This window comes from Nilaparvata lugens, chromosome 3 (assembly GCF_014356525.2).
Source record: "Nilaparvata lugens isolate BPH chromosome 3, ASM1435652v1, whole genome shotgun sequence".
NCBI classification, from domain to species: domain Eukaryota; kingdom Metazoa; phylum Arthropoda; class Insecta; order Hemiptera; family Delphacidae; genus Nilaparvata; species Nilaparvata lugens.
In genome coordinates, this window is record NC_052506.1 from 449,054 (window position 1) to 463,656 (window position 14,603).

At 33.9% G+C, this 14,603-nt stretch overlaps 1 protein-coding gene across 1 annotated transcript in view; it reads left to right on the forward strand.

The window, feature by feature from the left end:
- Positions 1-282: 282 nt before the first annotated feature.
- LOC120350700 (gamma-aminobutyric acid receptor alpha-like) overlaps positions 283-14,603 on the forward strand; it is a 28,344-nt gene continuing 14,023 nt past the window's right edge. Inside the window, exons 1-2 of the mRNA XM_039425283.1 lie at positions 283-392; positions 4,610-4,692. Of these exons, the coding sequence (XP_039281217.1) occupies positions 283-392; positions 4,610-4,692 (193 nt within the window). The remainder of the gene's footprint in view (positions 393-4,609; positions 4,693-14,603) is intronic.

The window sequence follows — 14,603 nt, forward strand, 5'->3', positions numbered from 1 at the left end:
GACTCAAATTATGTAATTTTTGTATAGCAATATAATCAACAATGATATAATACTAGGACGGTAGCTGATACAGGTTTATTGATGTAATAATGCTATTCATCAGACCAGCTATTCAATGAGTTTGACGTGATTGATCCAAGACAGCTTTATTCCAAGGAGATACTATGCAGATTACACAAGAACCCAACAACATTTCAAGCCAGAAACCACAACCACAACACCAGATACAGGAATCTTCTCATCACCAGTGTTGCAAGGAAGGCACTATACAGGAAGCTCTCGATGGCTGATGATCAGCGATTCTCATTCTCCCAACCCAATCAGAGTCAGAGAGCATCCTGCCCTGCCGACTCCTCCGTCGCCAGTGCAAGAACGCCTGAAAAACGCTTCATGTAGCTTGGCCCAACTAACATTATAATAGCAGACTATATATAGCTTCAATAGGAAAATATGAACTGCAGATTTACTTCACAATATATGAAGATAAGTGATAACATAGGTAGTGTGCCTACCCATAGTGCGGTTCACGTTATAATGGCAGTGTTTGATTGGCAATAGTATTGCTATCCTTGTCTATCATTCAACAAAGCGTATAGCGCTATATATTTCTCGCTTTGCTCTGTTGCCAGATCGTCTTTAAACAATGTAGAATTTATACATATACGTTTATACATTTTTTATTCATTCGTTCAGGTAACCTTGTGCTATTCCTCTCCCAAATTTAGATAACACATAGTCCGAAATAGGTAAGTCTTGTAGTTCTTCAACTCATAAAATTTTTAAGTCCTCAATTATTTTCAATAATTGAAAATAATTATTCAACGAAATATTTGATCCTAATTATGAAAATTCATTATTAAATATTATTGAAAAATATAATTTCTTGCTTGATAATTCATAATTGATCATTTTAAACTAGAATGAACAGTTAATATTACATCAATAAACCTGTATCAGCTACCGTCTATAGAGGGCAACGTTTTTCTCCTATCTTTCTTCACTGCCATTATAACGTGGGCCTCACTGTAGACGGTGGTAGTTTAAACGTATTACGTTTTTCTTGAAAAAAGACGTCTTAAATAGTTTGAAGTGAGAGGACGATACGGAAGGTGATGGAGAAGTAATGAGATGTAGAATAGAATAGTTGCCTTTATTTTCACCTAGGAGGGCGGAGTTAGGGCGCATCCGGCCCTCTCTTACACTCAACCCTCCAATACAAAGCTGAATATTCAAGATTAAACAAATACAAATTTATTTATTTATTTATTTATTTATAAGGTAAGCAAAAAATACAAGAATCGGAAAAGAAAAAACAGGCTATTGCCTAAAACTTCTTCAATTTCCTATTTAGTTTTAAATTGTCCAAATATTATAGGTTATGTCCATTCAAATTTCTACACCAAATCACATCTAAATATAAATTAGAATAAAACAAACAATTTTAAATTTGGATAGATTAATAATAAAAGTTTCATAAAAACTGAAACAAACTATAAATTCACAAAATAAAGAATAAAAACACTTAAATTTTGAGCTCGAAAATATCAATTCACCATAGCTATATAACAGCTATTGAGAAAGAAATATATAAATTTTACAAACAAGGTTGATAATATTATTGAAATACAGAATAATAATCAATGTAGGAGAAAAAATAAAAATCAAAATTATAATTAAGATATGAATAGAAAATAACTGAAAATAATACAATTTTACAAAAGAAGTAGTAGCTGAAAAAGAAGAAGTAGAATAATAGTAAAAGAAGAGAAAGAAAGAGAAATAATAGATATTGGATTGTTTTGGGAAATAGAAGAAAAGGAAAGAAAACTCGCCAGAGAACTCTGTGCTAGGTCCAGCCACCCACACCACCCCTGATCCACCTGTAAACAGCCGCGCCGCGATATGTAGAGGTAGACGAGGAGGAGGAAAAGTAGAAATATGATAGGAAGTAGAGGAAGAGGAGGGGCAGAAGATGTTGAACAGCAAGAGGTGACGTAACAAGAGGAGGAGGAGGAGGAGGAGGTGGAGGTGAAAGTGGTAGATGAGAAGAAGGAGTAGAAGGAGGGAGGTGATGAAGAAGAGAAGGAGGAGGAAGAGGAGCAGGAGGAGGAGGAGTAGGAGGAGGAGGAGAAGGAGGTGAAAGTGGTAGATGAAATAAAGGAGTAGGAGGAGGGAGGTGATGACACGTGAGAAACTCAATGTATGAGGAGAGGGAAGCAAAACCACGGAATAGAGGGTTGTTCGATTAAGCGAAAATAAATTGGATGTTTTGTGAGATTCGCCCGTGAAATCCACTCATGCGATCTCATCTTATTGTTGATGGTTATTATGATGGTGATGACTTGCACGCATATTTATTTAGCCCTTTTCACATTTATCATGATGAGTTCTGCTGATTCCTCCACGTGTTGAAGTAGCAAGAGGTTTTCAGATCAGTCATCGTGATTAAGTATTTGAAGACATGATTTTGTTTGGGGAATCCTCATTGATTACATGAAATCCTCAATCAAGATCTGAGGAACAGAAATTAGTTTACATGGGGACTATTGATCTTGAATAATGTTATAGCTCTATCCTACCAAGAGTCTACCTTGATTGCAAGTCCTAAGTCAAAAGTCCTAACACAGCCTGATAAGAGTTATTTGTGCAACTAGTGCGCAAAGTGACAGTTTGCTGCACCGAAAGAAACGTTTACGGAATGGTTTCTTGAGTGCAGCAGAGGAACTTTGCTCACGTATTTCACATTAAACTTTTCCTACAGTTACTATTGAATATGAGAAGTGGTTGATTATGGGTAAAATGAAGGCTGAAATCCATCAAATGTTTGTGTGTGTGATGCTGTTATTAATAACAACCTCAATTCATTTATAAATTTATAATCCAATTGAAAGTTGAAAATCCTCAGCCAAAGTTCTCATTTTTATTCATTCAAGAATCAGAGAAAATACAGATAGAACAAAAAATTCGCATTCAAAATACACGCCAACAGCTGATTTGGGATGGCTGAACCGACAAGCGCGCGATCTAGCGGGTAGAATTGTACCTAAAATTATTTCATCCAGCTAAAAAGTACTGAAACAGGATTCATAAATTTAGACTTTTGCTCAAATTACCGAGAAAAATGCTCAAAGTAAACTGAAAAATAACATAAACAGAGAATATTTATTGTAGTATTCTCATGTTTTTTATTATTTTTATTTATTTGAATATCGAACGGTAATCATTTAACCTCAAAATTCGAATTTTATAATGTATATTTGCTACTTTTCTCATTGTTTGCAGTTTAAATAATAATTAACAATAGAAAAGAACTATTATTTATTATTAAATGATGAGAATTCGTGAATGATGATTATTTAATTATGATTTAGATGAACATTATTCTTGTTTTGGATTTCTAGATTGGGATTTTATCATAAATGTAGGGTAGCCATTGGAATGATTCTTATCTAAATCTAACCACAGTCATTGTAACCAACTTAATTTTTGTTTCTGTGCACTAATCCTCCATATAACCCACCAGCTATTTTGTGTTGCCATGTTGCAAATCTGGAATACGCAAAGTAATACTTTGCGTACTAGAGCGGGAAAAGTGATTCTTTGCGTTCTGTAATCAGTGCAAGAATGGTCACTTTTCAATGTAACTGTAGGAAAAGAATTTTTTCCATTTCCATCTTCATTGCATCAATTCGAGAATAAATTGTTGGAAATATTTTCACAGTAGTTCGTTCTATAATATAACTTGCAGGTAACCCGTGCTCCGTAAGGGTCTGATTGAAAACTTGACCTACTGAAATCTTGACTATTATTTTAAATACGCCTAAAGCCATCCTCGGTAAAATAAGAATATGAATGCCAAATATCAAGGTAATCAATCCAGTAGTTCAGATGTGATTATGCGTCATTCGTTAATTTAATATCCCGTGCGTGAATAAACCAATCCTTACTTTATTATAGAATAGATTATAGATAGATGGATGACTTATCTATCTTTGAATGAGAATAACTTTGGAACGGTTTGAGATATCGATTTGCGGTTTTCACGGTTCATTTTTTCATTGAACTCTGTATCGAAATTATGTATAACATGACCACCTTCTCATTCAAAAAAATGAATTTCGATTCATATGAGGAGCAAAGATATTGAAGCGACAGAGTAATTTTTTCATATTAAATAGGATCCTCAATGGAACACCTATTGTAAATTATTGTTGTAAAAGAAATATTTAGCTGTTCCCATACTTTAGAGATAGCTTTATTACAGATAACCCATTTTAAAGTAGAGATACATGACGTTCCGGATCCAGATGTTGGCTATCAGCATGACAGTATATTTATTTATCTCTTTTCTGTATAGGGCTACTTTTATAGAAATAGAAAAAGAAATGAAAATCTTATTTTAAAAGACTTGAAAATGGCATCAATGTCCGACACATGTTGTGATTAAATATTTTAAAAAGGGTACTAAGATTTTTATTTTTCTTTCTATTTCTGTATTTTTTTTCTATATCAATATTTTGGCTATATCTTTATTTTGATAGTGACGATCCACAATGCGATGGATATTGGAATCTGTGTTATATTTCATCTTTATTATTTTATTTTTCAGGTTAACGATAAAGGCTGGATGTCCGATGAACTTGGAGAATTTCCCAATGGACACCCAGAGATGTCCGCTGAAATTTGGAAGCTGTGAGTATAAATTTGTTACATATTTGTAAATACATTATCTATTCATTTGTTACATTTGTAAGTAAACTTGTTGATGATGTGAGTAGATGTTACAATAACAATGGTGATGAATGAAGCATGTAAAGTTTAGGATTAGGGCATATATAATCCAGCTCTTCCACATACTTTAAATAATAATTAAAAATCGGGGACCGAGCTTTGCTCTGGAGTGTGAAAGCATAGAAAATTTGTAGCCAAAGATTGAATTTATAGTTTATATTTATTTATTAACTTTCTCAGTCGTTCAATTATTTTTACAGTTATATGAGGAGGCACAACAGGCTTACAACAGGCTTATGCCCAAAACTGTCCCTTTTTGAATTTATATCACAGTCCAAAACAAAATCTAGGTTAAGCTACTATCACTCATCAATAATTTATTCACACTTCAAAAAACAAACACATCATCAATTACAAATAGATATACTATGGATTCGCTTTAGAATGATATACTATGTTTGCTACAATATTTGTTAATATACTATGTACTATTCTACACTAACAGCATCTAGTTACTATTTTGGACTTTCTGGAGTAAACATGTTTTCTGGAAAAAAGAGAAATAAACGAAAATAAGTTTCACTTGCTGAATTTTTCTTCTCGTGAGATCAGCTGGATGATACCACACATGCACTCGTTCACTCTCTTCCATTACGGTATCGACAGACGACAAAATTTCCAGCTGTTTTTCCAAGGACGTTTATCCTTTCAATGTCCTTCAGCGAGTTATCCCAGGGTTGTGACCTAGTGCAATCAAATCTTCATATTATATCATAAACCTACTTTGTTCCAAATTTCGTGAGAATCGTTAGAGCCGTTTTCGAGATCCGGTCACATACGGATATTATATATAAAAAAAACATCTAAACATCTAAACATCAAACATCTAAACATCTAAACATCTAAACATCTAGACATATAAACATCTAAACATCTAAACATCTGAACATCTAAATATCCAAACATCCAAACATCTAAACATCTAAACATCTGAGCATTCAAACATCTAAACATTATAAACAGAAATTTCTCGTTTAATAGTATAGGATTACGATATAGAATCATTGATAGAATCTCGATATTCATTACCATCAATAAGTTGGGATAAAGACATTCAGATCGACTCAAATTTAGTGTTTGCCAAATCTTGAAAACAGAAAATTTGAGTCAAATTCTCAATTAGTTCACTTCTTATTTATTTTTTATATGGTTCATTTGTATTTTAAACTGTGAAATTGATCTCCAAAATGGTTTGAGAAGCGATGTGCTATTTTCAGCATTCATCATTTTCTCTTGGAATTACACATTTTGGTATTTTGGAAATTCGGGAAATTGACGCGACGTAAGCTTACTCAGAAGTATTCAAAAAATTTCCTTCAAATTTTGAAGAAAATGTGCTAAGAGTTTCATGATAATGCACTGTAGCTGACAAAAATCACATATAAAAAGCTTATGGGGTACTGGAGAACCTCATACGAGTACGGGAGCATTTGAAGCTGAAATACATTTGCTGTATTGCATATGGCTTCAAAGAACAAACATAGCTTCATATTATGGCTTCATAGAAAAAAGAACTATCCCGTTTTATGCTTCCGCAAATGATTGCCAGAGCTTTACAAATTGAATCTTTGTTTTTGTCGATTGATCAACAATCAGAACTAATGTATTCGTTTGACCAGCAATCAAAACTATTTGAGTCTTTGTTTGAGTTTGTTCAACAATCAAAATTTGCCCTGTTATTTGATCAGAGAAGGGCACTCAAAACTTGACTCATAGTTGAAATTATTCATGCTTGTATGCTTGGCACCCCCGTATAATGCAACACTTGATAGAGGCGAGAAACATTATTCTCATTTCTGAAAAAAAACTCTTTGAGAGGCATTCAAACGAAATAATGACTGAAACTTCAAAAGAACACGTGACACTTTTTCATACTACCTCACGGGGTAAATCACTTCGAAGCTGTGGAATTTTTTTTATGGAAATTACAATTTTAGAAGTTTGTCTACTGAAAGCTGATTGAAAAGTGCCTGTACACTTTTTTTGTTGGGTATTATGTATGATTTCTACATGAGCTAAAGTCTCCAGGAATAATTGACCGAGCGAAGTGAGGTCTAAGATTCAAGTCGACGGTTTGGCATTTCTCTTAAAGTTTATATGTTGCGCATTTACCGCAAAACGTGCTAATAGATCTTCATGAAATTTGACAGGTATGTTCTTTTTTTAATTGCGCATCGACGCATATACAAGGTTTTTTGAAATTTTGCATTTCAAGGATAATATAAAAGGGAAAAGGAGCCTCCTTCATACGCCAATATTGGAGTAAAAATCAGACCATAGAATCATTCATCATAAATCAGCTGCCAAGTGATTACACAGATGTGTGGAGAAGCCAGTCTATTGCTGTATTCCCATAAGGTCTATAGTTTCAATCAGGTACTTGTGAATGAGAATACTGTGTGGGGTCTACTGTTCACAGATCTACTAGTTAGAAACATAATTTTCAATTTAAATTTTAGACGTTTGCCTACTAGAACTGTTTGATGAGGGCTTGATCACTCTTTTGCTGAATGTGATTTCTACATGAACTCCAGGCTTCAGGAATGATTGAAAAGATGAGGCTCAATTTCAATTCCAGAAGTTTGCCTACTGAAAACTGATTGAGCAGGGTTTGAGATTTTTTTTTCTGTGTTATTTCTACATGTGCTCTGGTAATCAGGCATTATTGGAGAGATAATAAGATGGAGGAGTGAATGAACCTTCAGTTTAGGTGGGTTCCAAACCACACGAAGCGATTCCTAGCGTCTGAATTATTCAGTTTGTTCTTGACCATCATCATCATCATATCATCATTTTTATAACTTATACATGTTCAGCAACAATTTGGCAACGGTGCCGTACTAGAAAAGGATGGCGCTATGTGTTATCTGCTTTGTCTAATGACAGTCAAAGATAGTAAATTAATATTGAGGCTGTACAAAGGCTAAAAATAAACTTTTTACTCGATATTTTTCAAGTTTTTTTGACTTGTATATCATCAAGCTATCAAAATGAAAAAGTTTTCTCACAAAAACATTTTTTTTCTGATCATTACTTTTCGAGATATGAGCGCCTAATGATTAAATTTTTGGGAAAGAACATTTCAAATTCGGAAATAGATAAATCCATAAGATTCAGAGGATAGATTCTCCATGGTATTGTTGATCTAGTAAAACAAAAATTTCCTGAAAATATGAATTTTTGAGATAGTTATTCAATTTACTGAAAATAACCAGAAATAACTTCAGTTGAGCTATTTTTGGTAAATTGAATAACTTTTCCAAAAATTGATATTTTCAGAAAATGTATGTTTTACTAGATCAACAATATCATGAAGAATTTATCCTTTGAATCTCATGGATTTATATTGTACCGATTTTAAAATGTTCTGTCCCGAAAATTCAAACTTCAGTCGCTCATATCTCAGAAAGTAATGATCGGAAAAAAAATGTTTTCCTGAGAAAACTTTTTCATTTTGATAGCTTGATGATATACAAATCGAAAAACTTGGAAAAATATCACCAGTGGAAAGTTTATTTTTTGCCTTTGCTCAGCCTTAATCAGGTGCTGACTTCATAACGCTAATCACTCTATAAATTGGATGTGACAATATCAAAACGTTACCAATTTCACAATATTACCAAGGAAAATAGATCAGTTTCCATTCTTATCCTTGTTTATATTACCTTCACCACCTGCGTTTTCTTTGCAGTGTGACAGGAGGCACAGAGTCGAACTGATTCCGCACATTAGAGATGAGTTGGGACTATCATCTTTACCTGCACAGATTGAACCGGAAAAATCATGTTGAACGAATGCCACATATTAGAATTCCAAAAGCTGTCATAAAATATAGACTATTGTACTAGTAGTTCTGTGAACAGTAGACCTCGCGCTCAGTAAGTTACATTGACCTGTTGTTATATTTTCTCAAAAATTAATAGATAATTTATCAATTTAAAATGTCTCGAAAAAATCCCAAATAAACATGTCCTATCGTAGCGTGAGTGTAAGTGTGAGCGCTGTTATCAGGTCTGGCTGCAACTGTCTACAACGTTGATGGAAAGTACATTTTTAAGATGTTCAATGTTTTTGAACGGGTAGTATTATAGTCAACTGTCTACTAACATTGATGGAAAGATACATTTTCAATATGTTCGATGTTTTTGAACGGGTAGTATTTATAGCACTACCTCCGTAAACAAAGCTGTAGTGCATTTGTGTGACGTCAGCACAGGTAGGGCTCCTACACCAATAAAAACACTAGCTGATATAGATCAGCTGAAATCAATGAACTTTTATTGGTGTAGGAGCTCTACCTGAGCTGACGTCACACGAATCCACTATGACTTTGTTTTCGGAGGTAGTGATTATAATCCAGCTGATTTATGATGAATAATTCTATAGTCTGATTTTTACTCCAATATTGGCGTATGAAGTAGGCTCCTTTTTCCTTTTATATTATCCTTGGAATGCGAAATTTTCAAAAACCTTGTATATACGTCGACGCGCAATTTAAAAAGGAACATATCTGTCAAATTTCATGAAAATCTACTACCGCTTTTCGCCGTAAATGCGCAACATATAAACATTTACACATCAAGAGAAATGTCAAACCATCGACTTGAATCTTAGACCTCACTTCGCTCGGTCAATAAAGGATATTGGTAGACCTCTAAGAAGATGGTAAGATTAGTTATACATCTTTTGTCATAGTCATTCAATCTCAGCTGTTTTCCATGCATGAAATCAAGCCGGTAAACATCTGTTTGCAGAACAAATAAACTCATTATGATTTTCATTACAGCATACTCTACTGTAACGAAACCATAAGTTTTCTTTACAGTCGATTATGTTTCCCAGTTCCGAAATAGGAACAGCAAAACTGCTACAAAAAAAGAAACACTTTCAGCGCTCCAGGTGTACGTTATGTCAACTTCCACAAAATTGCTGATTCGGAATTTGTAAACTAGGTTATATTTATAGTATGCATGAAGTAACAGCATTACAAACAGGTAATGTTTTCTATTTCTCAAACATTCTTCTTCAGATTATGTCATAATAATCATAATAATAAGTTATGTTTATAGAATGCATCTTAGACCATTTATAGAATAGACACGCTGGGAAGCCTAGCCTCTGAAGCCAACATCTAAATGCCAAATCCGCCCACCTTGACGTCACAACCAAGCTAACAACAATGCATTGAATAACAACAATGTAATTTGAACAACACAAACACCTACACAACAAACTTTTGTGACGTCAAGGTGGGCAGATTTGGCAGTTTAGATGTTGGCTTCATCGACTTTCAGTATGAATATACAATGGGCCGTGTCTAATCTATAACTGGTCTAAGGAATGCATGTAGTAACGTCAGCACAAGCAGGTAATGATTCTATTTCTCAATTATTCTTCTTTATATTATTATGACAAAAAATAGTGTACGTTACTTGGACGTAAATGTCTTTTGCAGTGCTGGAATAAAAAATTCTAGTCTCGGCTGACGTCTCGACTAGAAAACATCATTCTCACCTGCAAAAAGCCCCTCCCCGTCCATGTGACGTAAGATACTATTGCAACTGGAACAGGCGTGCACGCCTAATCCTGGAAAGAGGAAGAAGAAAAAGAAGGCCTTTACAACCTTCATAGAAAGTGTTATTCAAAAACAATACAGAAAGCTAGTTGACACCAATACTCTATCCCTTTTTCTTGGGACATACACCTTGATATGAGGTGTCACACTGACCCAATTTCACACAATCAAATATCAAATCTAAACTAGCCATTTTTTGTGAGTGAATGATTAGATAGAATATGGAAAAATCTGGTGTGGCGCACTCACACAACTTTCCTTGCCGTTATGAAAATTGATCACCTGACGCTAGAATTCCCGCGCATCTCAAGTCTACTATTCAAAGATTTGAACCAGCTGGTGACAGGGCAATAACGCTGGAGACCCACATGAGGTCTGCTATCTCTTCATAGTGAATCATGTGATAGAATCAACAATAATTTGCAATTGAATAATCACATTTTCTCGAATTTAAAGCTTATTTTCAATTTTAGGTGAAAATGTTACTGAACATCAATTGTAGAGATCATGCTCAATCTACTCCACTTGATTTTTTTGTTGCAATTGTATCTGAAGCCTGATAATTGGGAATCTATCTGCATTGTTGGGGCGGAGCTCCTGAAATTTTTACAGATATGGGACTGTGGCAGTTGATAGAGCTTATCGATGACTATTTTAAGTATGAATTTGATCAAAATCGTTGGAGCCGTTTCCGAGAAAATCACGAAAAACCCTGTTTTTGACAACATTTTCACCATTTTAGCCGCCATCTTGAATTGCATTTGATCGAAATTGTTCGTGTCGGATCCTTATAGTGAAAGGACCTTAAGTTCCAAATTTCAAGTCATTCCGTTAATTGGGAGATGAGATATCGTGTACACACACACACACACACACACACACACTGTAACATCTTAAATCTGGGTAGATGAAAAGCCCTAATAGAAATAGTAATAGGTCTAAAAATAAAGTAATTGGCTAATATCGCCAAGCAGATAATAATCAAGATAAGATAGCATCAGCTTGTTCTGGCTAAATGGTACAAGAACTTAAAAAGGATTTGAAGGAAGTTTATTACTCATAAATATATTATTTATAAAATATTTGAAGATTGAGGTTAGATAGATGTATTCACAGATCGGTGACCTAGAGATCGATCAAACCGAAGAACGTAGAATCTGACCAAAACCCCTTGGCAGAGCTTTATTGCAATCAGACGGTGTGCAATGTGAGAAAACACCCGTCCACGTGGCTAATTATTAGTTAGCATGGAATTAATATTAATATATATAATATTAACTAGCATGCAAAGAGCATAAATAAAAAACCAAATAAAAATAAATTAATGTATTCAGGAAATAAGAGTTACCAGGCGCATGAATACCTAATAAAATTTGCATGCACCAATAGTAAAACGGCAGTTAATAGGCGGCAACTGTAGGCCGATTCAAAAATATTTATATATATTTATATAATTGTAGTAGATTTCGTGTAAAAATTTGTGTAATCTATGTTATCAATATGGCTCGAATGCAAAGAAATTATTAATCATATAATCTAAGCAATATTTTGGCATTCTTTGTAAGATCTATTTGAATTTAATGGCGGAGGATTGAGATATTTAAATTTTATGCTAATTTGAAAGTCGGAAAGAGGATCTGTAAAACTTGAGAAGGAAGAACCAGCACTCGCCAGCCAGATGCCACCATAAGAGGACCCCAAATATTTTAGAGCGAAGTACCTTATTAATAATTTTGTAAAAATTAAAGTTAAAGTAAATTATTAAATTTCTTAAAAGACTTCGTGATGCTATTGTGAAGCAGAAGTCATTTTTCATTTTTATTAAATTTATAACCCCTGGAGGAGACGATTCCGGCTACCATATTCCCGGACCGCATGGAGTTGGATCGACATCGGCGGCTTACAAGAAGATTTTCGACACGTGAGTGATTTAAATTTGAATTTAGTGATGGGCGCCCTAGTGCTTCGAAATAATCTGATGATCAAAGCTAGCTCGCCGAAAGGGTTATTATAAATTAAGAAATTAATAAGAGTAATACTTGCGCAAGTAAAAAATTAGTATTAAAGGTATTTAATTGAAAGAAAAATATATAGATCAATATTTTAGAAATTTCTATTTAATCAAAGAAGTACGAAATCTAGGCTATCAAACGTATGCATACAATATTTAATTTTTGCAATACAATTTGCGATAATTTATCATAGTTCTAATTCACTAGATGAATGGCTCTACCTATTCCGTCAGGTGCCGAATCTTGCACCCTGAGATAAAAATATATATTCGATACAAATAAATCTACTAAATACTAGAGATTTTAATATATAGATATATTTGGATTATTAGTGGCTAATTTATCAAGCTGATCTTAGAGCACATATTTTTGATTGAATTATCCAAGCCGACAAGTATTAGCAAGTACATGTCACAGCTACATGCCAAAGAATGCATATGATTTCAAGATAAAGGCACATGGTAATGATTCGTGCCATAAATCTAGAATATAAAGTTAGCCTGTGATATTTTTATTGATTTCAAATATTGTTCTATTTTTATATTATATTTTTTATCGCTCTATATATATTTTTTGCCTCGACTGATCTTTGCATTATTTGTATAATATATGTGTAAAATTTTCATGGTGTGCAATTTATTTTATATTCCTCATCTCTATAGTATAAGTATCATTTATATATATATATATTTATTATTATTGAATTACAAGAGTTATTGGAGAAGCCCATATCTAGGCCTATCAAGATTTTTTAAGACTGAATACTATTAGAAAACCACGCCCTATTATATTAAATCTCATGCTTTACCGACTGATGCCAAGCAGGAGGCTAATCGTTATTTTATATAAAGAATAACGTGACATAAATACATGTCGTGCCAACGTGGGACTGATGATGAGAGCCAAGCTCATTGAATAATTACTTGAAATTAGGTCAATAACCATAGTGAAAATTATAGATAACTTATACGAGTTGTGAGGAAAACTGGCGAAGGAAATTTGTATTACTTTTTGGGAAACAATAGCTTTAAATAAAGAGAAATTATATGTTTTAAAGAAAATTTTATATTATTATTATTGTAGAAAATATATTTTATAGAGAGAGCTATTATATTTTATGGGCCTAAACTGCTAGTCAGAAATCAATGAATAGTATTATTATATTATAAGAGCTTAAGTAATAAATAGGTTACCTGGCTTGTAATGTCCATAGGCCTATCCTCATTTGTGTCCTTATTAATGCCTTGTTGGCCAAAACTTTCACTTTTTTAACAAACACTTGACACTTAATCCATTTTTAAAATATGAGTCTCTTTTCGTCCACGCAAAGTAAGGTAGCAGACACACTGCAGACGGCGATAGTAGCGGAGATCGACGCTGAGGGGGGCGCGATGGAGTCCAACGCCCAGATATCTTCAATCACCGCCAAGAATCCTGTGAACAGTAATAACCGTTAAATGTCTCCCAAGAAGCAATAAGGAGGGTTATAGTAGAGGGGATGATCAAGTCATTTTCTAATAGTTTAGAAAAAACAATGACCATGGCAATGAAGGACTTGAAGGCGGAAATGAAGGAAATGCGGGAATCACTGAAGGATACATCGGTAAGAATGGGTAAGGAGACTGCGGAAAGAATAGATAACCTACCAGCACAAAACACTTCACAAATTCATGAAATAGCTACAAACAGGAACAATAGTCAACTTATTTCCATAAATAAACAACAGAATAGTAAATCTACACAAATAGCTCACCTAAATTCTGATATAAATCAAAACAAAGTACAACTTAATTCATTGGAGACAGCCGTTGGAGAACAGCAATTATTTTCATCTGAATTAAATGCCGAAGTAGTAGATAATGAAACAGAAGCTTCTAGTCATTGGAAACAGGCCCAAGAGAAGTTGGTACAACTTGAAAGTCAAATACATCAATTTCCGCACGAGAATATAGAGCCTATTCCCATAGCAACGTTTGATTCACTACACAGTTTCAATGAATTAGGCCGTTTTGACAATACAGACCGCTATCTCCAACCTAAAGAATTTATAGATCAGATAAAACTAGTTCAATCATTAACACCCACCTCTTGGAATTTTTGGCGTCTTCGTTTGACTAGTTTATTGATTGGCGAACCCCTGATGTTCTTTCGGAGTAGAGTCCATGAATTTACATCATTGGATGAGTTTGTCGCTGTCTTCCTGGAACAGTATTGGAGCAGAAGTA